This window comes from Bos grunniens, chromosome 13, assembly GCF_055505025.1.
Source record: "Bos grunniens cultivar Pamir isolate PY7600 chromosome 13, Bosgru_T2T1.0, whole genome shotgun sequence".
NCBI lineage: Eukaryota > Metazoa > Chordata > Mammalia > Artiodactyla > Bovidae > Bos > Bos grunniens.
The window spans coordinates 23,251,624-23,275,941 of record NC_141177.1 but is presented as its reverse complement, the minus strand read 5'-3'; the positions used below and the strand labels follow the sequence as shown (position 1 = coordinate 23,275,941).

Here is a 24,318-nt window from a genome sequence, read left to right as displayed (position 1 = left end):
TCTAACTGTAATATGCATCTTGGCAAGAAAATATTTATATGGTCACAATATAAATATTAATCATTTAATGAAAAATTGTGATGAATGTTGATTTTGAAAGAAAAGTGGGTAAGAAAAGTTGTCTTCCTTGATAATAATAACTACAAAAAGAAACAGTTTTGACCACTTACTGGGTGATATGCCTTATTCTAGGCACTTCACATGCTGAATCCTCATAATAGTCCAATATCTTCAATATTCTTATTACTCATTTTAGAAATGAGGAATCTAAGGCACAGTTAAGTCTTAAGGTGGGTAAGTCTAAGAGGACTTGCCAGGTCATCTGGCCAGCAAAGGAAAGGGCTAGAATTCAAACACAGACAGTCAGGCTGCAGAAGCCACATGCTGGGGACATCAGACCTTAGGAAAGTCAACATTTGCCTAAAATTAATCAAGAAAATGGCAGGAAAAAAATGTTATTTAGAAATATGGAGGAAAATGTTAGAAGAAATAGTTTAAAAAGTTGAATGTGTTTACTTTGGGGAGCAGGGTTGGGAGTGGGAAGGGAAGGGCAAGGGAATGTTGTTTTTAGTAATATTTAATTTACATAGAATCATATACATCCATGAGCGGGGGACAAGAACTGACTGGGAAGGAATGTGAGGGAAGTGTTCATGGCTCTGTGTTCTGATTGGGGTTTGGGGTACAGTATGTACTTGTCTAAATTCGGCAAATGGTACTTTTAAGATCTATGCATTTCACTGTATATAAATTTTACCTCCCACCCTCAAGAATAACCATAAACAAATATTTAATATGAAACTCTAGTTGATTATATACATGCTGAAGTGTCTTTGAGGGGAAGGGTACTGACGCTTGCAGTTTACTTTGCAAAGTTTCCAAAAATCCAATTGTCTTACTGGATGGATAGAGGAATGGATAGATGCCTGATAGAGCAAATATAGCAAAATATTAACAACTGTGCATCTAGTAGGTGATACATGTATTCACTGAATAATTCTATCAAATTTTAAGTTTGAACATTTTAATAAAGTTTGGGGGGAAATATATAAATGTATCATCTGAAAAATAATATTAAAATGTTTTTTAAACCTGGATGGGGCTTCTGTCTTGGGCCAGGATGGATCTGCAGACTCCCCTGGACACCGGATGTCAGACAGGATGGGGGGGTCTCCTCCCCCCGGCCCCTTTCAGCAACTCATTAGCAAAGGCAGAACCATTTCATCAGGGTAGGGACAATACCCTCTCACTATATCCCTTCCTCTGTCAAGATAAACTGAGGTCCTGCAGGTGGGGATGGGTACTTTCCCAGGGGGCCCATCACACCTTCATGGCAGAAGTGAGCAGCCAGGTTGCCACTCTCCCAAGCCCAAGTGTGTATAATTAGCTGGTGAGAAATAGATCAGGGAGCAAATCTCATCTTTGCCTAATTAGGGGCTAGGCAGCTGGGGCCAGTCTGGCCTGGGGAAGCTGCTATGGAGGCCCAGCAGCCCCAGGGGACAAGGCAGCAGCTGCAGGCCCTCACAAGGGCTGAAACACAGTGGCTGCCAATCACTGCCCCTCACACTCCAACTGGAGGCTAAACAATAGAGGGCCTGTTTCTGTGGATCCCCAAGGCTTGGTAGGCTGGGGGTAAGGGGAACGGCAGAAGCCGCCAGCCTCTCCATCCACAGAATCCTGGCTGAGGGGAACCCCTGTCAGAGAAGTCAAGGCTCAACCTGTCTCACCTTCCTCATTTCCAAGAATCCCTCCCTGCTCTCTTGCATCAGACCCTCCCAATGCCCCTCTTGGCTCCCCCCATCACAGCTTCTAAGAACAGCTCTGGTCTTAGGGCAGAAGTCCCTGAGTGCATTTGTTCCAAATTATATGACTAGTTTCTACTTAGCGGCTCCTTCCCTCCCCTGAGACCTGGAGGGGCCCATGGCTGTCTTGCCAACTGCTGGGCATCCAGTAGACGTTCAATAGTGACTAGGAGGAAAGGCTGCCAGGATGGGGAAGAGAGGTGAGGCATGTGTCAGGAGAATGGAGGAGCCAGAGAGCCGGTGACTGGGATGCCTAGGAGGCTGGGATGTGACCCCAGGCTGGAGTGCAGACCCACTCTGTGACAGCCCAAAAGCCACTACCCCTCCCTGCTCTAAGACAAGAGGTGATCTTCTCAGGTGACCCTCAAAAAGTCACCTTGAGGATTCAGTGACAGGTTTAGTATGAATGGTCTGAGTCCAGCACTTAAACTTCCTCCAGGAACAAGGGGTCTCCCAGATCATCACCAGCAGTCCTGTGACCCAAACCTTGATTTCTTCACATGTAAAATGCAACCAATGCTCCCTCCTTGTGTTTCTAGAGAACTGACAGCTCACGGCAAGGGGCAACCCTTAGCACAGAATTGAGGCTGAGTTGCCTTGGAGGTAAAGGTTTTGACACCTCAAAAGGCACCACCTCTGCAGAGCTGACACAGATTATCAGCCCAACCCCATCACTCCTTTAACATGGGGATTGGGGGGTCGGGGGGTGAGGGGGCCGGCTCCTGCATTGCCAAACCTGCTGGGAGCCTACAGCAGGTCATCCCCGGCTTGTGCCTCAGTCTCCCAATCTGTACCATGAGGGGTGAACTCCCCTCAATGATTTGAACACCATCCTCTTCTACAACCTGATTTCCCCTATTTCCCCAAATGGCTCAAGCCCAGTCAAGTCCCCTGGGGACTGTCAGACAGACAGCTGGGCTGACCTGGATGTTTGTCAACAGTCCAACGGAAATCTCCTCTTTATGCTTAAAATAAAACCTACATCAAACCTGTCACCAAGGGCCCCCATTAGAGCTTCCTGTTCCTGAGTGCTGTAGCCCAGGCAGCAAGTAGGAGAGGAAGTGCATCCCAGCCCTGCCCCCCTCCCTCGGGAAAGCAGGGATGCAGAGCCCATCCAGGTTCTCACCCTTTATGTGCCCAGCCCTAGTTGCTCTATCAGCCAAGGGTGGGGTCTCCTAGCAGGTAACTAACTTGGAGGGAGACAGGAAGGAGCCGAGATCTCAAACCCCAGTGCCAGCCACCTCCTTCCCTTTCCCCAAGCCCAAATAAGACCATGCTGCCAACTCATCCACCAAGGCCCAAAGAGAGAGACTGGCCTGACCAGGGTCACTCAGAGTTAGAGGCAAGGCCACTCATTTTTCTCTATCCATCTCAAGTCCTGCTTCCTCTTAGAATTCCACTTCCAGTCTATGGACTGTGTGACCTCAAGTTCAGGGTTTGCCCTCTCTGAGCTTCCTGCCCTCTTGGGAACTGGGCTGGGATTGGAAAGGGCACATAACTTATGGTTGAGGAGGGTCCATATACCTGTCAGCCTTTCCCTGCAGGTCCCCTTCCCAGTGCTCTTCCCAGTTCCATCCCAAATTCTATGAAGAAGGCCCATCAGCGAGCCTCCCAGAGGGCTTTTGAGGATGCCCTGTGAGGCAAGTCTCAGGCCAGGCCAGCAGCCACTGAACTCATGTTCCCCCAGATCCTGGGGTGTCCACAATCACTGACTTCTGAAGGCCCCATCCCAAGACTTTCCACCCTTCCCTCTTGTAAACACAGAAGAATCTGATGACCCAGCCTTTGCAAAACAAGCATTTGTGTTTATTAACCAAAAGGAGGGAAGTCAGAGCAGTGCAGACTCCTACCAGTCCCTTCTGTAGTCTACCCACCTAGGCCCAGGCTGCCAAGGCCACTCTTCCCTGCCCCACCCCAGGGTGAGTTCCCAGGTAACCAAGGCCCATGGGCTAAAGAAGAGGAAGTCAGCAAAGGACAGAGGCCAAGGAAGGAAGAAAGAAACAGAACTGCTGGGTAGACAGTTCTGGTGAGATCCCTTGGCCCTCCACTCTCAGTGGGGGGTGGGGGGTGGGGTGGGGGGTGGGGGTTAAGTGCCCCAAATCCAAACCCACAAGCAGGGGACATTCATGTCAAAACCCGACATGTGAGGGCCAGGCAGTGGTCCAAGGTCAAGAGCCAGCTCTCTCCAAGTCAGTCCTTGCCAGATGGTGCTCTGAGCCTTTGCCTCCACAGCAAGTTCACACAAGGCAGCAGCCTTGGGTCTGCTCCAAGCCAGGGAATGGATGCAGGAGAAGTCAAGAGGCCAACAGCCTAAGATCCCGACTCCAGTGGACACCTAGCATTCAGCTGCTGGAGTCTCTCGCGCCTGCCGCAACCCATACAGCCATTTGATTACTCGGGCGTTGCGCTCTATCACTGACACGCCATAGGGGACACGCTCCCGAGCCCGCTCCTCGATGGTGACAGAGCTGCGGCGGGAGCAGCCCCCCTCGGAGCTGGCTGGCCCAGCACTGGGCCCCGCCAGCGACACGATGTCTGAGCTGGCCCGAGCTAGGTGGGCCACACCCAATCCCCGCGCCTCCTCCGGGTCCAGGCCACAGAAGTTAAAGAATCGCTCCAGGTCAGCTGCTGCCCGTGAGAAGCGCTCACTCAGGTCCGACTTGGAGCGTTGCAAACCTGGGGGCCGGACTGGGCTAGAGGCAGCGGCAGGGCCTGGCGATGGGCAGGGCTGGATAGGTGATGCCGGCAGGGGCAGGACATCCACTCGTCGGACTGCAGCAATACTCGGTGGTGGGCGTGGAGGTGTGGCCGGGGGAGGCTGCCTGGCCCCCTCAGCCCGTCCAGGGGTACGGCTGGCCTCGGCAGGGGACACAGGACTATCACACAAGTTGATGAGGCTGCTAAGGATGTCCAAGTCCAGCTGGGGCCGGCAGCCGGGACCAGGCAGGGCTCGGCGGCTAGGTGTGAGCACGGTGCGGCGAGTTCCAGGGCTGAAGAGGGGCTGTTTGCACAGCAAGGGCTGCACAGGCTCCTGACGAGTGTTGGCCACATGCAGGCTCTTGACGTACTTGGCCTTGTCGGCCTCCAGGCGCTCGACAGCACTAGGTTTCCGGGCTCCACCGTCCGCTGGCCGCCGGAGCAGGTAGCCAGGAACCTTGGTCCGTAGGCGGATAGGTAGAGCAGGGGTGTCCCGGGCTCCCGGAGTCAGCGTGTCCACAGGCATGGCTGTTACATTCCCCGAGGGCTTCTGTCTGAGGAGACTGGAGAAATAAGAAGACAGAAATCCAAGCAGAAAGCTGGCAGCTGGACTCCACAACGGCTGCAGGGGTGGAAAGAAAGCGACAGAGCCCACTCAGACAAAGGCTCAGCAAAGACCAAGAGACCGAAGACGCCCTCCCTATTAAAAGGTAAAAGCCACGCCTCTGATTCACAGGGAGCCAATCAGCAGGCCGAAAGCCAGGCCTGTGGCCCCACCCACTCCCCCTCCTTCGAGGAGGGCCCGGCCCAGCTGAAGCAGAAAGAAAAAAGGTACCAAAGACAGACACGGGCTGCCTGGGCATAAAGGATGGGGATGGCATATTTTAAAGGAAGCAAAGTTGGCTCCAGGCTGAGTGCTGGACATCAGCCAGCTCAACCTCAGTGGGTCCTCTTCTCAATTCCATTTTGCAGTTGGGGAAACTGAAGCCCAGGGAGGCAAGCTTGAGGAAGCTAACTCAACAAGTTGGTGGCTGTCCCTTGCCTCCCTTGTCCCTCTGCCGCGCAGGGGTCTTGGGGTTGAGTGGCCAAGGAAAAGGGCTCCAACCCCACACCCCACCTGGAATGCCCACAGGAAGCCTGGAACCACCTCCACCCCACACTCACCTAGGCAGGAAGCTGCCCTGTGCCATCCACCCGCCTGGACATGCCAGGCCCCAGGCACAGCAGCAGAGCTTGTGGAGGAGGAGCGCAGAAAGTCCCTACCCCACCCCTGCCCCAGTGGAGTCCAGACACCCATTAGCTTCCAGTATGAAATTCCAATGCCAGGCCCACAGTGATCCATGGATGCTGTCAGGTGGAAACATCAGCCCTGAGCTATGCGGCCCCAGGAGAAGCTGGAAATGCCCAAGATCACAGCCCTGCTCAGGAGTATCCAGCCAACTCTGCATCTGTCAACAGCAGTAGTATGGACACCCACAGGCAGGAGGGCCTACATCTGGAGGCACATGATCACCTAAGCATCAGGGCCAGTACCCTGGCCATCAGGCCACCCCTGTCCCTTTTTCCAAGGAAGAAGGGCTAGAGTCCCAAAGTGCTCCCCGAAGTCCCCTGGAGATGGGCCGGAAGAAAACCCATAGACCAAGTCCTGAACCTTTTCATGTATAAAATGGGGGAAAGGGACTCCATCAAGATGATCTTCAAGAGGACCTTCAGGCCATCTAAACCAATATTGTCTAATTCAATAGCCACTAGCCACATATGGCTACTCAGCCTTAACTTTAAATTTATAGTAAATATAATTCAGTTCCTGAATCACATTGGCCACATTTTAAGTGCTCGATAGTCATATGTGGCCAGTGGTCACTCTACTAGACAGCACAGATTGGAGCATTTCCATCTGCAGCAAAAAGCTATACTGGACAGCCCCACCTCGACATCCAGAATGCCATGAGGGAAGAGTCTGGACTGGGGAGGGAAGAGAGGAATCTGTCTTCTAGACATCTGACATCATCCTCTCCTGTAATCTCAAAACAAGTCTGTGACACAGGTCTCCGTCATCCCATTTTCACAGATGGAGAAACTGAGACTCAAAGAAGTTTCCAGAGCCAGTAAATAAGACACAAAGTCATATGAAGCCTAAAAAGAGTAGTTTTACTCATTATTATTCACATTCTCCTAAAACAGCTTGGGGGGAGGGCGGCAAGGGAGGGTCTGTTTTGTTCCCCTATCTCAGTTTCAAGATATTGCTCTTTACGCATAACCAACAGTCAATGGATTTTTACTAAGATAAAATACCTGTGAGGGCCAAATATAAGTAGGGAGACCAGGGATAAATTAGAGAGGGGACACACCCACCCTACTGTAGGCATATAGTCCAAAATGGTAGGTATAGAATGTTCTAGGAAGCTGGGAATCCAGAGTGCATGGAAACTGTAGATTGTTATTCTATTTGATAATATTAAAAACTGCACAGACAGGGCAAACAAAATGCCTGCAAACATATCTGAGCCCCTCCCCTCCCGCCCCAGTTTGAGACTTCTGCAACCAAGTTGACAACAGAAACTTGAGGGCTGTTGGCCCAGAGCCAGAGCTGCTCCAGAGGTAGAAGGGATGAAGTAGGTGGGAGAAGAAGGCTGCCCAACTCAGGACCAACCCCCAAGGAGACCTCAGGAGGGAAGGGTCACAAGAAAGGTAGCCATGCCAAGCCCTGTCAAGATAGGTAGGCTCTGCCCCACCCCCCGGCCGCCACCTCCCAAACCAGTCCAACCCGTTGGTGGCATGAGTTCCCTCCCGGGCATCATAGGGGAAACAGAGGGAGGAAGGAGGTCAAATGGGCAGGGCTAGGGCATAAGTTCTGCGACCCCCACCAGGCTCGGGCTTCCAACGCCTCCAGCGGACCAGGCGCCCCAGAGGCTCTTCTGGCCAGGGCAGATTCTAGGAGCCAAGCTTGGCTATGGGGCCGCTGGCCAGCCCGCACAGAACTCGCCCACTCGCCCGCTGTGCGCCTTTCGCAAGCCGCTGCACCTCTTCCAGACTTGGGGTTTCCTTATCCGTGAAATGCTGTTAAAAATAGACCTTCCTCATCCTCCAGGTCACCGTGAGGATGGAGAGACAAAAAACAAGTCGAGCACTTTCGTTCACTGCATGAACTGGGCTCCTTGTTTCTATTACGGAATTGGACCCAACTCCTGAGACCGCTCCTCTCGCAGGGGTCTCTAAGCCTTTTCCAGAAGGGTCTGTCTGAACCTAAGCCGCGGACAAAGGTTAATCCGTGAACAAGACTCATTCCACAGGCGGGTGAAGCCCAAACTGCTGCGGCTCCTCCGAGTTGAAGCCAGGGTCCCGGTCCCCAGGTGGGGCTCGTGCCTTTTCTGAGGCCTCCTCATCACCCAACGCCCCACCCACGGATTTCAAACACCCACAAACGACCCCACATACGCCGGCCCCAGGCCCTTCTCCTTGGCATCCTCGGGCACGTAGCCTCACCACGCTCCCTCCCCAGCGGTTTCCCGGGCATTAGCCTCAGAAGGCCGCGGTGGGGGGCCACGGGGGTCGGAGTGGGTAGGGTCGTAGGGGAGCCCGGAGTCTAGCTTCTGCCCTTGCCCTCCTTAGCCGAGGGCAATCTTGGGGACTCCTAGCGGCGGAGGAGGCCCAGAGCCCGGCGGCACGCTGTGTGACTCCAGTCTGCTAGCCGCCCCTCTCCGAGCTCGGGTAGTCCCGGCTCTAAAATGAGGGAGCAGACGGCATGATTCCTACAGCCTCGTCCAGGCCTGAAGGTGAGTTTCGGCCCGGTCCCCGCCTACCCGAGGAGGAGGGAGAGGTGCCCGGGCAGCCCCGACCCCGGCCGGGCGCCCAGGCCCCGGTCCGCACATACCTGGCTGCGTCCTGGCCGCCGCTCTGCGCTCTCCAGCCCGGCCCACCTGGGCTCAGGTAACACAACGTTTGCGCAACTTCCGGCGGCCGGCCCCCGGCAAGTGAACCCGCCGGCCCAGGAATTACTCGAAAAGGGAGAAGGAAAACCAGGCAGCGGGTCGGAACCGAGCCCAGGCTTGCAGTCCGCCAACTCGGCGCCGGGACCTGGTCTCAGACGCCCTGCCTACCCCAGGAAGCCCTTCCGCGAGCGGGGCCCGCCCACCCCCAGCTGCCCTGGCTCACATGTGCGACCCAGTTAGGGTAAGGGCTCCCATCTTGCAGATGGAAAAACTGAGTCCCCCTTGTCACTGCCACAATGATCGCCAGTTAATATATTAACTTCTCCTGGTGTTAATTAACCCATTTTAATCTTCCCAACAACCCCTATGAAGGGAGCTCTATTATTATCCCCATTTGACTAATGGAAAACTGAGGCTGGGACAGGCTGAGTCAGTTGCCAAAGTCACCCCGCAGAGTCCAATTTGGGCTCTTTCTCCTCAGACCAAACCTTAATACCGCCCCCCTTTCTGGCTGTGTGTCCCTGAGTGGGTTGCTGAACCTCTCTGGTCTTCCATTCTGTCTAAAGGAAAGTCCCAGCTTCCAGGGCCAGGTCAGTGTGAGTTCTTAGAGCTTGAGAGTGCCTACTGAAGCTTTGAGCAAGCTGTAAGCATTAGTAATTGACAGCAATAAAGCAATAATAATAACTAGAATTTCAGATTGCCAGACACGGTCCTTGTTTAAATCTCTATACTACCCTGAGAGGCAGAAGCTATTTGATCCCCATTTTACAGATGAAGAGACAGTAGTAGCCCTGCCAGAAGGAACCCCTGGGAGGGAAGTGACCGTCTCTTCTGTCACCAAGCTCTATTACATCACTTAAGGTGGCACATTCGATGAAGCCAGTTTTCACTGGGAGCCTGCGGTCCAAAGAAGGAAGTGAGCACTGGCCTCAGACATGAGCCCCCAAGGAAGTGAAAGAGGACCCAGTTCCATGTCTGTGCCTGGTGGGGGCTGCACCAGCATTGGGGTGGCGGGCACAAGGGGACAGGAACTGATTCAAGGAACAACTCTCTTCCACCTGGGAGTGAATCAGCTCTGAGACCTCTTCTAGCCCCTGGGCCCTGATTTTAGGAGGATAAGGGAGGTGACAAGACCATCATTGTCCACAGCAGACTGCTGGGGCCCTTCCTAACCCTCAACAAAGGCAACAGTGGGGAAGGAAGCTGTGCTCAGTTAGGCTCCAACAGCAGTAAAAGCAAGGCAATGATGACAAGTTTTATAAAACAGTTAAGAACTTCTCCAAGTGCTTTCTTTGTACCTGGCATTTGTTCTCTTTCTAGGTATTAACTCATTTATTAATCCTCACACGTACACTGTAAGGTAGGTACTACTATTATGACCATTTTATAGTTGAGAAAACCAAGGCATGGAGAGTGAGGCCACATGTCTGAGGTCACATGGCTAATAAATGGCAGAGCCAGAACCTGAACCCAGGCCTGGGTCTGGGGGGCAGGGCTGAGGAGACAGTCCCTAGTCTCCTGCTAGTCTTTGGCCACTCACCAGGGGACTCCTAGGGACTCTCTAGCCTCCCTCTCTGGGCCCCAGAGAGAGAATTCAACTTGGCTATGGTTCTGGACCTGTTTCCTCAGCTGTGAGGGTAGAAATGGCAATGTTTTCCCAACAGAAATCAGATGTCATCACAGCTCTGCTTAAATCACCCCAGCCCCAGCCCCTGAGACTCCCTATCACCTGAGAACAAAATCCAAACTCTCCACTTGGCCCTCCTCTCAGTCCTCCTCCTCTCCAGCCTTCCCTGCTCCAGCCTCTGAGTCCTCCCTGCTGTTCCTGAGCACACCAAGGTTTCTCCTGCCTCAGGGCCTTTGCATCATCCTTTCTCTGCCTGGAACCTTCCATCTTCACTTCCTCAGAGAGGTTTCCCTGACCACCCTGGGGCTCCTGCCAACTCTCTCCTGCCAGTTAGTTCCCTTCCAAGCATTCATCGCACCCTGTCATTTTAGACATTTCACTACCACCTGAAAGTCCCTTGAACAGTATGGAGATCAGACCAATCAATCTTAAGGGAAATCAACCCTGAATACTCATGGGAGGGACTGGTGCTGAAGTTGAAGCTCCAGTACTTTGGTCATCTGATGCAAACAGCCAACTCACTGGAAAAGTCCCTGGTGCTGGGAAAGACTGAAGGCAGAAGAAGAAGAAGGTGTCAGAGGATGAGATGGCTGGATGGTATCATCAATGCAATGGATATGAACTTGGGCAAACTTTGGGTGATGATGAGGGACAGAGAGGCCTGGTGTGCTGCAGTCCGTGGGGTCACAAAGAGTTGGACACTACTGGGCAACTGAACATCAACAACAACCACCTGTTTCCTGTCTCTCCTGTGGGCTAAGAACTCCATCCTCCAGGGACAAAGCACAAAAGGGGACAACACAGACCAAGTGGCCAGGCCACCTGAAAGACCAAGGCCCCTCAGCACCAAGCCTCCTCCCAACCCCCTACTCTGCCCAGGCCTTCCTCCACCGGTCCCACTCCTGCTCCAGCCTCCAGGAGCCCCTACTCAAGCTGGGCTCCAAACACTTCTAACTGAATCCTATTTTCCCTCCTAAGATGCCACATCCAAGTCTCTGCACACACTGCGTCCTTTGCTGGCAGTGCCCTTTTCTACTCCCTCTCCCTGGACACCCCTGTAGCCTGGATTCTAGGACTAGCCTGACTGAGTTCAAACCTCAACTCCACCAGTGATCAGCTATAAAACTTGGATAAGATACTTAACTTCTCCATGCCTTGGTTTCCCCAACTGTAAAACAGGATGCCTAATAGTGCCTCCTTCCCAGCATGAGGCCCGTGCTTGACAAATACCACCAAAATGTGAGCTGTGATAACTCTTCAACCAAATAGATGCTCCAGTGCCCAGCTCCCCTGTGAGGCCTTCATCAGCCCAGACAGAATGTTGACCACTTCTCTCAGAGGTTACAAATCTAAGAATGCGGTCACTTGAATAGATATTTCTCCAAAGAAGGTACACAAGTGGCCAGTAAGCACAAGAAAAGATGCTCAGCATCGCTTATGATTAGGGAAATGCAAACCAAAACCAGAATGAGATACCATACCACACCCATAAGATCGCCATTATCAGTCAAACAAAAACAGAAAATAATAAATGTGGATGGAGAATGAGGCGAAATTGGAAACTTTGTGCACTGTTGGGTTATAAAATGGTACAGCCACTATGGAAAGAGTATGGCAGTTAAGCAAAAATTTTTAATAGACTTACTATGGAATCCAGCAAACCTACTTCAGGTATATGACCAAAAGAACTAAAGGCAGGGACTTGAACAGATACTTGTACATCGGTGTTTCAGTTCAGTTCAGTTGCTCAGTTGTGTCTGACTCTTTGCGACCCCATGAATTGCAGCACGCCAGCCTCCATGTCCATCACCAACTCCCGGAGTTCACCCAGACTCATGTCCATCGAGTAGGTGATGCCATCCAGCCATCTCATCCTCTATCGTCCCCTTCTCCTCCTGCCCCCAATCCCTCCCAGCATCAGAGTCTTTTCCAATGAGTCAACTCTTCACATGAAGTGGCCAAAGTACTGGAGTTTCAGCTTTAGCATCATTCCTTCCAAAGAAATCCCAGGGCTCATCTCCTTCAGAATGGACTGGTTGGATCTCCTTGCAGTCCAAGGGACTCTCAAGAGTCTTTTCCAACACCACAGTTCAAAAGCATCAATACTTCGGTGCTCAGCCTTTTTCACAGTCCAACTCTCACATCCATACATGACCACAGGAAAAACCATAGCCTTGACTAGATGGATCTTTGTTGGCAAAGTAATGTCTCTGGTTTTGAATATGCTATCTAGGTTGGTCATAACTTTCCTTCCAAGGAGTAAGCGTCTTTTACTTTCATGGCTGCAGTCACCATCTGCAGTGATTTTGGATCCCAAAAAAATAAAGTCTGACACTGTTTCCACTGTTTCCCCATCTATTTCCCATGAAGTGATGGGACCAGATGCCATGATCTTCGTTTTCTGAATGTTGAGCTTTAAGCCAATTTTTTCACTCTCCACTTTCACTTTCATCAAGAGGCATTTCAGTTGCTCTTCACTTTCTGCCATAAGGGTGGCGTCATCTGCATATCTGAGGTTATTAATATTTCTCCTGGCAATCTTGATTCCAGCTTGTGTTTCTTCCAGTCCAGCGTTTCTCATGATGTACTCTGCATATAAATTAAATAAGCAGGGTGACAATATACAGCCCTGACGTACTCCTTTTCCTATTTGGAACCAGTCTGTTGTTCCATGTCCAGTTCTAACTGTTGCTTCCTGACCTGCATATAGATTTCTCAAGAGGCAGGTCAGGTGGTCTGGTATTCGCATCTCTTTCAGAATTTTCCACAGTTTATTGTGATCCACACAGTCAGAGGCCTTGGCATAGTCAATAAAGCATAAATAGATGTTTTTCTGGAACTCTCTGGCTTTTTCCATGATCCAGTGGATGTTGGCAATTTGATCTCTGGTTCCTCTGCCTTTTCTAAAACCAGCTTCAACATCTGGAAGTTCACGGTTCACGTATTGCTGAAGCCTGGCTTGGAGAATTTTGAGCATTACTTTACTAGCGTGTGAGATGAGTGCAATTGTGCAGTAGTTTGAGGATTCTTTGGCATTGCCTTTCTTTGGGATTGGAATGAAAACTGACCTTTTCCAGTCCTGTGGCCACTGCTGAGTTTTCCAAATTTGCTGGCATATTGAGTGCAGGACTTTCACAGCATCATCTTTCAGGATTTGAAAGAGCTCAACTGGAATTCCATCACCTCCACTAGCTTTGTTCGTAGTGATGCTTTCTAAGGCCCACTTGACTTCACAGTCCAGGATGTCTGGCTCTAGGTCAGTGATCACACCATCATGATTATCTGGTTCATGAAGATCTTTTTTGTACAGTTCTTCTGTGTATTCTTGCCACCTCTTCTAAATATCTTCTGCTTCTGTTAGGTCCATACCATTTCTGTCCTTTATCGAGCCCATCTTTGCATGAAATGTTCCTTTGGTATCTCTGATTTTCTTGAAGAGATCTCTAGTCTTTCCCATTCTGTTGTTTTCCTCTATTTCTTTGCATTGATCGCTGCAGAAGGCTTTCTTATCTCTTCTTGCTATTCTTTGGAACTCTGCATTCAGATGCTTATATCTTTCCTTTTCTCCTTTGCTTTTGGCTTCTCTTCTTTTCACAGCTGTTTGTAAGGCCTCCCCAGACAGCCATTTTGCTTTTTTGCATTTCTTTTCCATGGGGATGGTCTTGATCCCGGTCTTCTGTACAATGTCACAAACCTCAGTCCATAGTTCATCAGGCACTCTATCTATCAGATCTAGTCCCTTAAATCTATTTCTCACTTCCACTGTATAATCATAAGGGATTTGATTTAGGTCATACCTGAATGGTCTAGTGGTCTTCCCTACTTTCTTCAATTTAAGTCTGAATTTGGTAATAAGGAGTTCATGATCTGAGCCACAGTCAGCTCCTGGTCTTGTCTTTGTTGACTATAGAGCTTCTCTATTTAGCATCTTATAGCAGCATTATTCACAATAGCCAAAAGGTGGAAACATCCGAAGTGTCCCCTGACAGATAAATACTCAAAATGTGGGGTATATACACATAATGGAATGTCATTTAGCCGTAAAAAGGAAGGAAATTCTGACACATGCTATACAATACGGATGAATCTTGAAGTCATTATGCTAAGTGAAATAAGCCAGTCACAAAAGAACAAATACTGCCTGATTCCACTTATATGAGGTTCCTCAAGTAATCGGATTCATAGAGGCAGAAAGAAGAACGGTGACTGCTAGGGGCGGGAGAGAGAAGGGAACGAGGAGTTACTATTCACTGGGTATGGCGTTTCCATTAGCAATGGTTGCACAACACTGTAATGAACGTAATGCAACTAGACTGTATACTTAAAAATGATTCAAATGGTAAACTGCATTTTATTAATACACACATTAAAAAAGAATAAGAAGGTTTAGAGTCTGAAGCCAGACTCCTGGGATTCCAGTCCCAGCTCTAGGTGCTAGTTATTAAACATCTCTTGTGCTCAGTTTCCCTTCATAAGGAGGATATAACAGCAGTAACGACCTTACATCATAGAGACAGAATTGAAGGAGTTCACACTTGTAAATTACTTAGCACACAGTAAGGGATCAAGAGGTGTCAGAGATGTCTATTCTTTGCTGAGGGGGCAGGAGGTGTGGTTTCTGATGTTTATCATTTTTATGACATTGTGCACTTCCACCTCACCCCTCCCTTCCACCTGCTTCTCCTTTTCTTTAGCAGAAGTCCAGCCCAGACTTGGGTGGAGACAGAGAGGCCCTCTCCTGCCCCAGCGGGAGCCAGGAAGGCTCCAGGCAGCAGAGACTGCCAGGCAGCAGGACAGCCCAGCTCCATTTCAGCACAGCTGCCAGGGCCAGGGACACCCAGCTGGGCATCCTCCGGGCCCACGCCAGGCCCCACACTATTCCTGGAGTTTTTCCAGACGTTCGTGCCCTGGCCTGCCTGCAGTCAGCCTTGCCCAGGGCAACCTTGCACAAACCTCAGGAAGGAAAAGGTAAACAGGCTGCAGAAGCGGTGTGGGTGCAGTTGCCTAAGGCAGCAATCTCCCGTTTGGCCCACCAACCTCACACCTCCACCAACTCAGTCCTCTGGGCCTCAGGTCTGCACTTGAGGTTGCCAAATGAGGACAAAGGGACTTGCAGTGCAGACTAAGAGAGATACTGCACGCAAAGCCTTAGGAAGGGCCTGGCACACAGGATGCGGAAGGTGGAGTTGGGACAGACCCACAACCAAGCCCACTTCCTGTCCCGGACTGCCCTCTGCCTGAGCCGAAGCTCACCATCATGGCTTCTTTTCTCGGCTCAGAGATGTCAAGAACCTTGTCCAAAGTCACAAGAAAGTTAATGACAGATCATAGACAGGGCAGTGGTCTCATGATTAGATAAATAATCTATAATACCTATATATTTTTTTCAACCAGGTGATACATGTGCATGGCTTAAAATTCATAAGCTATAGAGGAAATTAAAAAAAGAAAAACACCTCCCTCCACTCCTATCCCCAGCCACCCAGTTCCCCTCCCTGCAAGAATCATTATGATCAGATAGTTATATGTCCTTCCAGGGAGATTTCAGGCACATACAAGCAACAATGGACATATATTCTTTCTATTTTTTTTACATATAGCAACATGTTCTGTGCGTTGTTTTCATCTTACTCTTTCACTGAATAATATATGTTGTTCTTAATATATGTTATTAGCATGTTATTAATTATAGTGTTATTAATAAACTTAATAATATATGCTGTACTACATAAAAAGCCCATCAGTCCCAACCGATGGCCGCTGAGCATGTGTCTAGTCTCTATTAAAAACCACACTGTGGCCTCACTGCACCTATATCATTCTGCCCAGAAGTGGGACAGCTAGGTCAGGGGGATGCATGTGTAATTGTGACAGAGATGAGGGACTGTGATCCATGGAGTTGATCTCCCACCAGCAGAACACACAATAAATGATCAATAAATGTTAGCATTAGTCATTTTGATTCCTAGGGTTTTGGGCACCCCTCAGTTTCACACTGGAGGCGATTACCTCATTTACCTCATTTACCTCACCTTCGCCCCTCCCTGCATCACATTCCAGTCCGGGAAGATAATAAACTCGCTAATAAGTGAAATTATAGGACATTGGATGGGCTAAATGCTACTGAGAAAAACAAAATAGACAAGGCAGAACATATAACATGAGTAAATATTTGTTGAAAGAATGAAGACTTGTTTTCTTTCTGAATTTCCAGAGCTCTTCTCCCTTTAAAGCCAGGAGACTGGTTTGGAGGAGAGAGGATAAATAATTCCCCTTGAAGAGATTCTAGACTCCCAGATGCTACAATTCTGAGTGTCTAGGATTCTAAGATGGAAGCCAGACAGATCGGGAACCAGCCCCAGAGTTGCCAAGTCTGACCATGTGGTTTTGGGCAAAGGGGCTTAACTTCTTAGAACTTCAGTTTGCCCACCTACAAGAGGAAACCAATAGCAACCAGCAGGTGGGGAGGGGGTTCCCCAGGAGGCAAGACCTGGTATAGGTCAGATGCTCTACCAGGAGGAGTCCTGGGCCCAGGACTAACTCCAGTGTCTCTGGTGACTAGTGTCTTTGGTTGAGGGCTGTGCCTACCCTTTTGCCCAACCCAGAGTAGATTCCCAAGAGTCCTACAGCAATTCCAGGGCCAAAGCATCTGCTGCCCACCTGGCACCTAGCTCGGAAATGTCAGTCCTGCCTGAACCACCCGTATCTTCTCTCTGAGAGGAAGAGCTATGCAATTCAGAGCCCTGCAAGCAGAAGGATCTCAAGTGAGCCCTAAGTCCACCCCTGGCTTTCTGGAGAAATGAAGACAGTTGGTGGGGAGAAGACCCCAGGCCGATGGTGGGGAGAAGACCCCAGGCCGATGCTGGGGAGAGGCAGCCTGGAGCGGATCTGAAAGATCCGAATCAGATTCTCTGCCAGACTTCGTCTTTCTGAGCCTCAGCGTTCTCATCTGTGAAATGGGGTACCCTCACGTCTCCGCAGGTAGGACTCGGAGAGAACATGCACTGCAGGGGTGAATACAGCCCCCCTTAGACCCGGGTTCGCGCCCCGGACCACCCGTGCCCTCATAAGGAGCCTCACCTAGGCGAGTCCCGCTCCTCCAGTGCGGGTCTTGAGGAGGCTGACAGCTCGGACCCAGGCAGGCGGGGAACTGCCGCACCCAACACGGCTCGGGAGGCCCAAGCCCCACGTGAGGACCCGCGGGGGCCTCTTCCGAGCTGTGCTCCGCACCCGAGATAAGCCGGGGAACCTGACTGTCCCAAGGACCCAGGCAGAGCGAAGGTCTGGGGGCACAGAGGGGAAGTGAAAGTCCCGGGGCGCAGGGGGAAGGGGAAATGAGCGCATCGCTTCACCCCCCTCCCCGACACCAGAATGGTTTGCCCCGGACATCCTGATTGGTTTCTCGCTTCCGTTCGAACTCCGCGCCGCCCGCGTTGCCAGGCAACGGCTTAGCTTCGGCCTGGCGTGGGAGCGCCAGGTCTTCGCAGTTCCTTACCGCCCCTCACCTTCCCGGTGGTCTCAGGTTCTTTGGGCAGCCTCTATAGCTCAAGCGGCTAGTTCTTTCTCTTGTTCATCCAGGACTTAGCTGATTGCTAGTCCTGACATCAGCTGACAGGTTATGTGAACCAGTGCAAGCCGGTTTCCCTCTCTGTTCCCCTAACTGAGCAAGTTAGTGTGAAGATGGGCATGCCCAGCAGTCCCGAAATTTACTAAGGATATGACCAAAGGTGTGAGTGAAAATTAATATAGCCCTGCGTTATTTATCATGGCAAAATAATGAAAATAACAAGTGCTCAGTGAAAGGAGATTGGCTATATAAATCCATCCTGCGGAAGAACTGAATTTAATGAGTTTTTTTAATACATACCAGGAGCTTTGCATGACAAAACTCTCATCACTGCTCATGGCATAACCCTCTGATAAGTACCTTTAAATGTCCTCACTTTTTTTATGAGGAATATTATACAGTCATTAAAAATGATGTGATTAAAATATATTTAGCACTAAGAAAGATTGAATTTTTCAGAAGTATGTTTCAAAGCACTATATACAACATAAATATGCATTAAATATGTAATGGTAATATCACATGTACTATATTTATGTATTAGACTTCCCAGGTGGCTCTAATGTTAAAGAATCTGCCTGCCAATGCAGGAGACACACGTTTGATCCCTGGGTCAGGAAGATCTCCTGGGGAAGGAGAAAGAATACTCCAGTATTCTTGCCTGAAAAATTCCATGGGCAGAGGAGCCTGAAGGGCTATAGTTCATGGTACTGCAAAGAGTCAGACAGAACTGAGCACAATGCACATATTTCAGTTCAGTTCAGTTGCTCAGTTGTGTCCGACTCTGCGACCCCGTGAACTGCAGCACGCCAGACCTCCCTGTCTATCACCAACTCCCAGAGTCCACCCAAACCCATGTCCATTGAGTCAGTGATGCCATCCAATCATCTCATCCTCTGTCGTTCCATTCTCCTCCTGCCCTCAATCTTTCCCAATGTCTTTTCAAATGAGTCAGCTCTTTGCATCAGGTGGCCAAAATTTTGGAGTTTCAGCTTCAACATCAGTCCTTCCAATGAACACCCAGGACTGATTTCCCTTAGGATGAACTGGTTGGATCTCCCTGCAGTCCAATGGACTCTCAAGAGTCTTCTCCAACACCACAATTCAAAAGCATCAATTCTTCTACACTCAGCTTTCTTTATAGTCCAACTCTCACATCCATATATGACTACTGGAAAAACCATAGCCTTGACTAGACGCACATATTTATGTATAAACATTTATAATAACAGAAGTTAATTTCTTCTTTCTGCTTCTTTCTTCCTTCTTTATCTCCTTGACTGGTTTAACTGTTGGCAATTTGGAAACTTAAAATAAGTTACCAAATTGCCAACAGTTAAACCAGTCAGGGGGAAAAACAAAGACACATTTTTAAAAAGAGAATTAGAAAAATCAACTCTAACAGCCCTTTCAGATGAGAGGGTGAACTACTGTTTGGGTCTAGGACATTGCTCACTTTGGAGTCAGCCTCTTTCTATCCCAGATGGTGTTTTTCATTCTTTGATTGGATTATCAGTGATCGAGCACTACTGTGTACATACCTTGGAGAGGTGGGGGAGGAGAACTAATAGTATACCAATAGCTACCAATGATTGCACATTCTGGCATATGCACCAACCAGAAATATCAGAAAAGATACTGTCATAAACAGGGAGTCTATGGCGATCAGCTAAATAACAGGCCTGGCACTAACTGTGCCCTCTGCTAGATTGTGCTCAAACATACACACATTTTCTCATTTGACTTCATTACTGTCTGAGGAGATTCTACTAATATTCCTATTTTATATTAGAAAACTAAGGTTTGTCTGGATCCAGCAGGAGTCCTCCGAACCATTCTGTTACATTCCCATGTGACTGCAGTTTGACAGTGGCAGTGAGGAGAGGCAAGGAGGGTCTCTGATCATGAAAGACACAGAGAAAACAGTAGGAGCAGGTCCAGACTTTGTACTTCCTGAGGCTTAAACAATTTAAGAAGTGTTAGAGAGTGTTGTTTCAGAGAAGGCAATGGCACCCCACTCCAGTACTCTTGCCTGGAAAATCCCACGGATGGAGGAGCCTGGAAGGCTGCAGTCCATAGGGTTGCTGAGGGTCGGACACGATTGAGCGACTTCACTTTCACTTTTCACTTTCATGCATTGGAGAAGGGAATGGCAACCCACTCCAGTGTTCTTGCCTGGAGAACCCCAGGGACGGGAGAGCCTGGTGGGCTGCCGTCTATGGGGTCGCACAGAGTCGGACATGACTAAAGCGACTTAGCAGCAGCAGCAGGGAATGTTGTTTAAGAAAAGGACTACAAAATTACAAATCAAGTAATACAGAGATGATTTAGTTAGAAAGATAAAAGAAACCTTAGCAAATTCCAATTTATACAGAGATTACAAAGTTCAGAAAAATAACATTCTTTTTGTGAATTACCTGTTCGACATATTTCCATACTTTCCACAAACAAGCTTCTGTATACTACATTTCCATGTATACACACATTTCAAACCTCTCCTCTTCACACTGTAGGACCCTCCATGCCTTCACTTTCATGTCACAGTACCAGGTGAGTCACCTCAGTGTGCCAGGTAGGGATATTCCTGGAAGACTTTCCTTTACTAGAGCAGCTGGAAATCACTGAAGTCAGCTGAAGTCAGGACTAGGAATCAGCTGGGTCCCCGGTGAGCAAGAGAAAAAAAAGTGACTGGAAACAACATAAATAAAACCACTAAACCCAAACTAAATGTCAAGGTCCTCTTAGCCAGATCCCCAAAATGCTCACACTCACTCCAACTTCATCTGACAAAAGGGGAAGTTGGAACAGAAGGAGATGGTGGTTTTAACAGAATGAGGTTAAATTACCTCACTTTGGAAAATTTTACACAAGCTTATGACCATGGGAACACATCGCTAGAGTGCCTCCCAGACCTCACCTTCCCTGTCATTAAAATGGGAATGACAACAATGGTGTCATGGTTGAATTCTTCTCTGAAATGTGTAGTTTCAATCACGTGTTGGGAGATATTTGAGATGCCCGGATAAAGGCCCTGCTGACTCTTGCATCTAAGCTGCCTCTGACTGCATGCCCTGGAGCTTCAAACAAGCAGCACAAAAACCCTGAGCCTCATTCCCAGATTAAGAAAGTGAGGAAAACAGAGGCAGAAGGAACTTCCCTGGGATTCCAAGTTAGGCCACACAAAGAGAGATTATTTGGACATGCTCAGATTCCAGGACTCTGAGCATCTTCATGTGTCAACAGCATACTGGGGATGACCTCTATTTTCTAGGGTTTGTTAAGCACCTGACACCAGTTCAGAGTGATTGAAAACACCCTAGTTCTTCCCCTTCCCCACTGTGTGGAGCAGGAGGACCTGTAAGAATAAGAAGATGGCCAAGCTGTCCTTAGTGTGCCCAGATCAGAGGGAGCCGGAGGATCCTTGTGCCCCTTGTGTGCTTATCTTGACCCAGCACGTTCGCGAGAATAACATCTCACCCTGTACCCACGCCTGTGGCTGTGCCTCCCCCAGCAGTCTGACCTTGGCAGCATTTTCTTTACTCAGCTCAAAACCAAGATGAAGTCAGCCTCAGATGGCAGTTCCCAATCTCCTGTGCACCCTAGGGCTTATTTTGTTCTGTTTCATTCCATTCAAAGGGTGTTCTCACTGTACACATTTGCTTGCCTCTGAACTTCTCTGGAAGGACTCACCAGAAAAAGGTCCCGGTGGTGGCTACTGGGCTGACTGAGGAACAGGGGAAAGAGAAAAGCTTTTCAGAAAATATTTTTTAAACCTTATAAATGTGCGTGCGTGCTAAGTCGCTTCAGTCATGTCTGACTCTTTGCAACCCTATGGCCTGTAGCCTATCAGGCTCTTCTGTCCATGGAATTCTCCAGGCAAGAATACTGGAGTGGGTGGCCATGCCCTCCTCCAGGGGATCTTCCCAACCCAGGGATAGAACCCGCATCTCCTGCATTGGCGGGTGTGTTCTTTACCACTAACACCACCTGGGAAGCCCACCTTATAAATGTATTACCTACTAAAAAGTAAATAACATTTCTAAGGATACTCTATGAGAGAACAAAATAAGGTAGTGACTGAAAACTCAGCCCAAATATGTCCCTCCAAACATAATGGCTGAGAGGGTCAACTGAGATCGCTGAGATATTCTTTCTGGAGGGCAACAGAGTCATTTTTCTCAAAAATTTTTGAGAAATTTTGAGCTGTCTCAGTGGTTCTGTACTCTATTTCTAAACTGCTTCTAAAAAGAAACTGACTCTAACCAAAGAGATTCAGAAAGATTTAACAACAGGAATATTTCTAAATACTGTTTCTAAAAAGAAATTGACTCTAACCAAATAATTAAAGAGATTCAGAAACATTTAACAACAAGAATATTTACTATAGCATTGCTATTAATGCCCTCCACCACCAAAAAAAACCCCTAATTTCCTGGCCACAGGACAATGCATGGTGAATGCGGCTGGAATGGTGCTTTTGAAGAATAAGCAATAGGAAAGATAGAAAAAATATCTATGGAAAGATTTTTTTTTAAATACTGTCTCTCAATTCACTTATTTGTTCCAGAAATGTCTTTGAGCACCTTTTTCTAAATCTCCGTTTCCTCACGTGTAAGATGGGTGTTAACCATGCCTACCTCCCAGGCTTGCAAGAGGTACAGCACCCTGAGTACCCTCCACACTCTGTGGCTACTATTTCTGCTACTGCTCTTAAGAGGTTGTTTGATAGTACAAGCTCATGAGGCAGCATGGCCCAGGCATCACTCCCTGCCCAAACCCTCCAAGGGCTCCCCCAACAAGCTCTGAATGGCCTTGTTGGCCTCTGGTGGCCGTTGGAGGCTGATCCCTGTCAACCCCATCTCCTACCACCTTCCCCCTCAGCCCACCTTGCTCCAGCCACCGGCTCCTGTTGCTTCTTAAATACACTAAGTACCCTTCCTGCCTCAGGGCCTTTGCACATGCTGTTCCCACTGCCTGGGCCTCTCTCCCCCCAGACACAGCTATCCCCTCACCCCCTTCCTCACTTCCTTCCAGGCTCTGCTCAAATGTCATCCTCCCAGGGAACCCCCACCCCCACCCCTCCCATTATTTACATTTCTCTTCATAGTTCTCCAACCTCCTGATATTCGGTTTGTTCCTGTGTCTGGATCTCCTCCACCGACTGAGCTCCCAGAAGGCAGGGTCCACACTTCTTTGCTCACTTTTCCTGGAATTAGAGGTTGGCAATGCACTGAACTATGAGAAAGGCTTTGAGAAGGCCTGGAACAGAAACTCCTCTTTCTCTTTGCTTACTCCACTGTTTCCCAAACATTCTCAACCCTGGAGCCCTGTGTCCTCAAAACACTTCCTAAACAGCCTGTAGGAACAGTGAAAACACCATCTACAGAGGGTGGGTCTTCAGGATGTGACCAGGGGCCTTTGCTCCTCTGCCAGTGCCCCTCCTAAATTACAGACTTTCTCCCCCAGCACCAGACTTGCCAGACCCAGGAACTGTCCTCGATTTCCAGTCCCCTCAGCACATGCCTCTCACACCCCCTCCATGCCTCTAGGGGCCAGGTTCCACCTGCCAAAAACTCAGGTTCAGCTTCTGATGAGCATATTCCAAGACACACCCCGCTGGCTCAGCCAGGTCTCTGGTCCCTTTCTGTTGTGTCCAGGAGTGAGGGATGGGCGCAGAGTCTTGTTTTCAACCTCTCGCCCCAGCAAGGGCTGAGAGTAAAGCCAACATCTGCATAGAGACAGGAAACCCAGGACCCCCTGCTCTGACACTAAGGTGACCCTCCCCCCGGGACAGTCTCCTGACCTTTCAGGCTGCAGGCTTTTATCAGGAAAATGGAAGTATGATAGCTCTCAGGACATAGTTTCTGAGAAAGAACTTGGCAAGTATAGAAACAGAGCTGTCCATGTTGGTCTGCTATCACTGAGCCGCTGCTGGGGTTGAGCACACCTCTGCCTCTCCATCTTTCTGGGCCTCAGCTTTCTGTCTGGACCATTAGAAGATGGCAGCTACTGGTTTGGAGAGAGGATTTGGGCTCAAGCCTGACCGGTAGACCTTCCTCCTTGACCTCCCCTTGTCTTGTTTCAAGATGTATTCACACATTCAACAAATACTATCTGAGCCCCTGGTCCATGCCAGTTTCTAGGAAGAGAGATGAAAACACAAGGAATTGTGTTCTAGTGGGTGAGACACACCCACTCCAGTACTCTTGCCTGGAAAATCCCATGGACCAAGGAGCCTGGTAGGCTGCAGTTCATGGGGTCGCTAGGAGTCGGACATGACTGAGCGACTTCACTTTCACTTTTCATTTTCCTGCATTGGAGAAGGAAATGGCAACCCAGTCCAGTGTTCTTGCCTGGAGAATCCCAGTGACGGAGGAGCCTGGTGGGCTGCCATCTATGGGGTTGCACAGAGTCGGACACGACTGAAGCGACTTAGCAGCAGCAGCAGCAGGGTGAGACACAGCAATGAATAACTGAACCAAGAAATGAGAAATGGTATAAATAAAAATGAAGCAGAGTAAGGAAGCAGGTGTGAAAAGAAAGGGGACCATGCTCACTCAGCATGGTCAGTGAGCCAAGCCCTCTCCCCTGAGGTGAGACATGAAGGGTAAGAAAGAGTCAGTCCCATGGAAACCTAGAGGAAGGAAGAGCAGAAGCAGTCTGTGCAAAGGTCCTGGGGCAAGAATGAGGTGA

The 24,318-nt window shown here is 49.3% G+C and overlaps 1 protein-coding gene across 5 annotated transcripts; it reads right to left on the bottom strand.

The window, feature by feature from the left end:
• Positions 1–3,586: 3,586 nt before the first annotated feature.
• On the bottom strand, positions 3,587–22,826 carry FAM110A (family with sequence similarity 110 member A). 5 transcript variants are annotated; one of them, XM_086332632.1, is made up of 2 exons: positions 22,719–22,826; positions 3,587–5,121 (listed from the first exon to the last, which is right to left on the bottom strand). In XM_086332632.1, exons 1-2 carry the CDS (start codon positions 22,728–22,730, stop codon positions 4,138–4,140), a joined length of 996 nt encoding a protein of 331 aa, XP_086188758.1. In that variant the 5' UTR covers positions 22,731–22,826; the 3' UTR covers positions 3,587–4,137. The 5 variants fall into 5 exon arrangements, with proteins under 5 accessions (XP_086188758.1, XP_086188760.1, XP_086188763.1 ...); XM_086332634.1 differs by lacking the exon at positions 22,719–22,826 and adding an exon at positions 17,139–17,426; XM_086332637.1 differs by lacking the exon at positions 22,719–22,826 and adding an exon at positions 17,139–17,387 and having other exon boundaries at positions 3,587–5,062.
• Between the last annotated feature and the right edge of the window lie 1,492 nt (positions 22,827–24,318).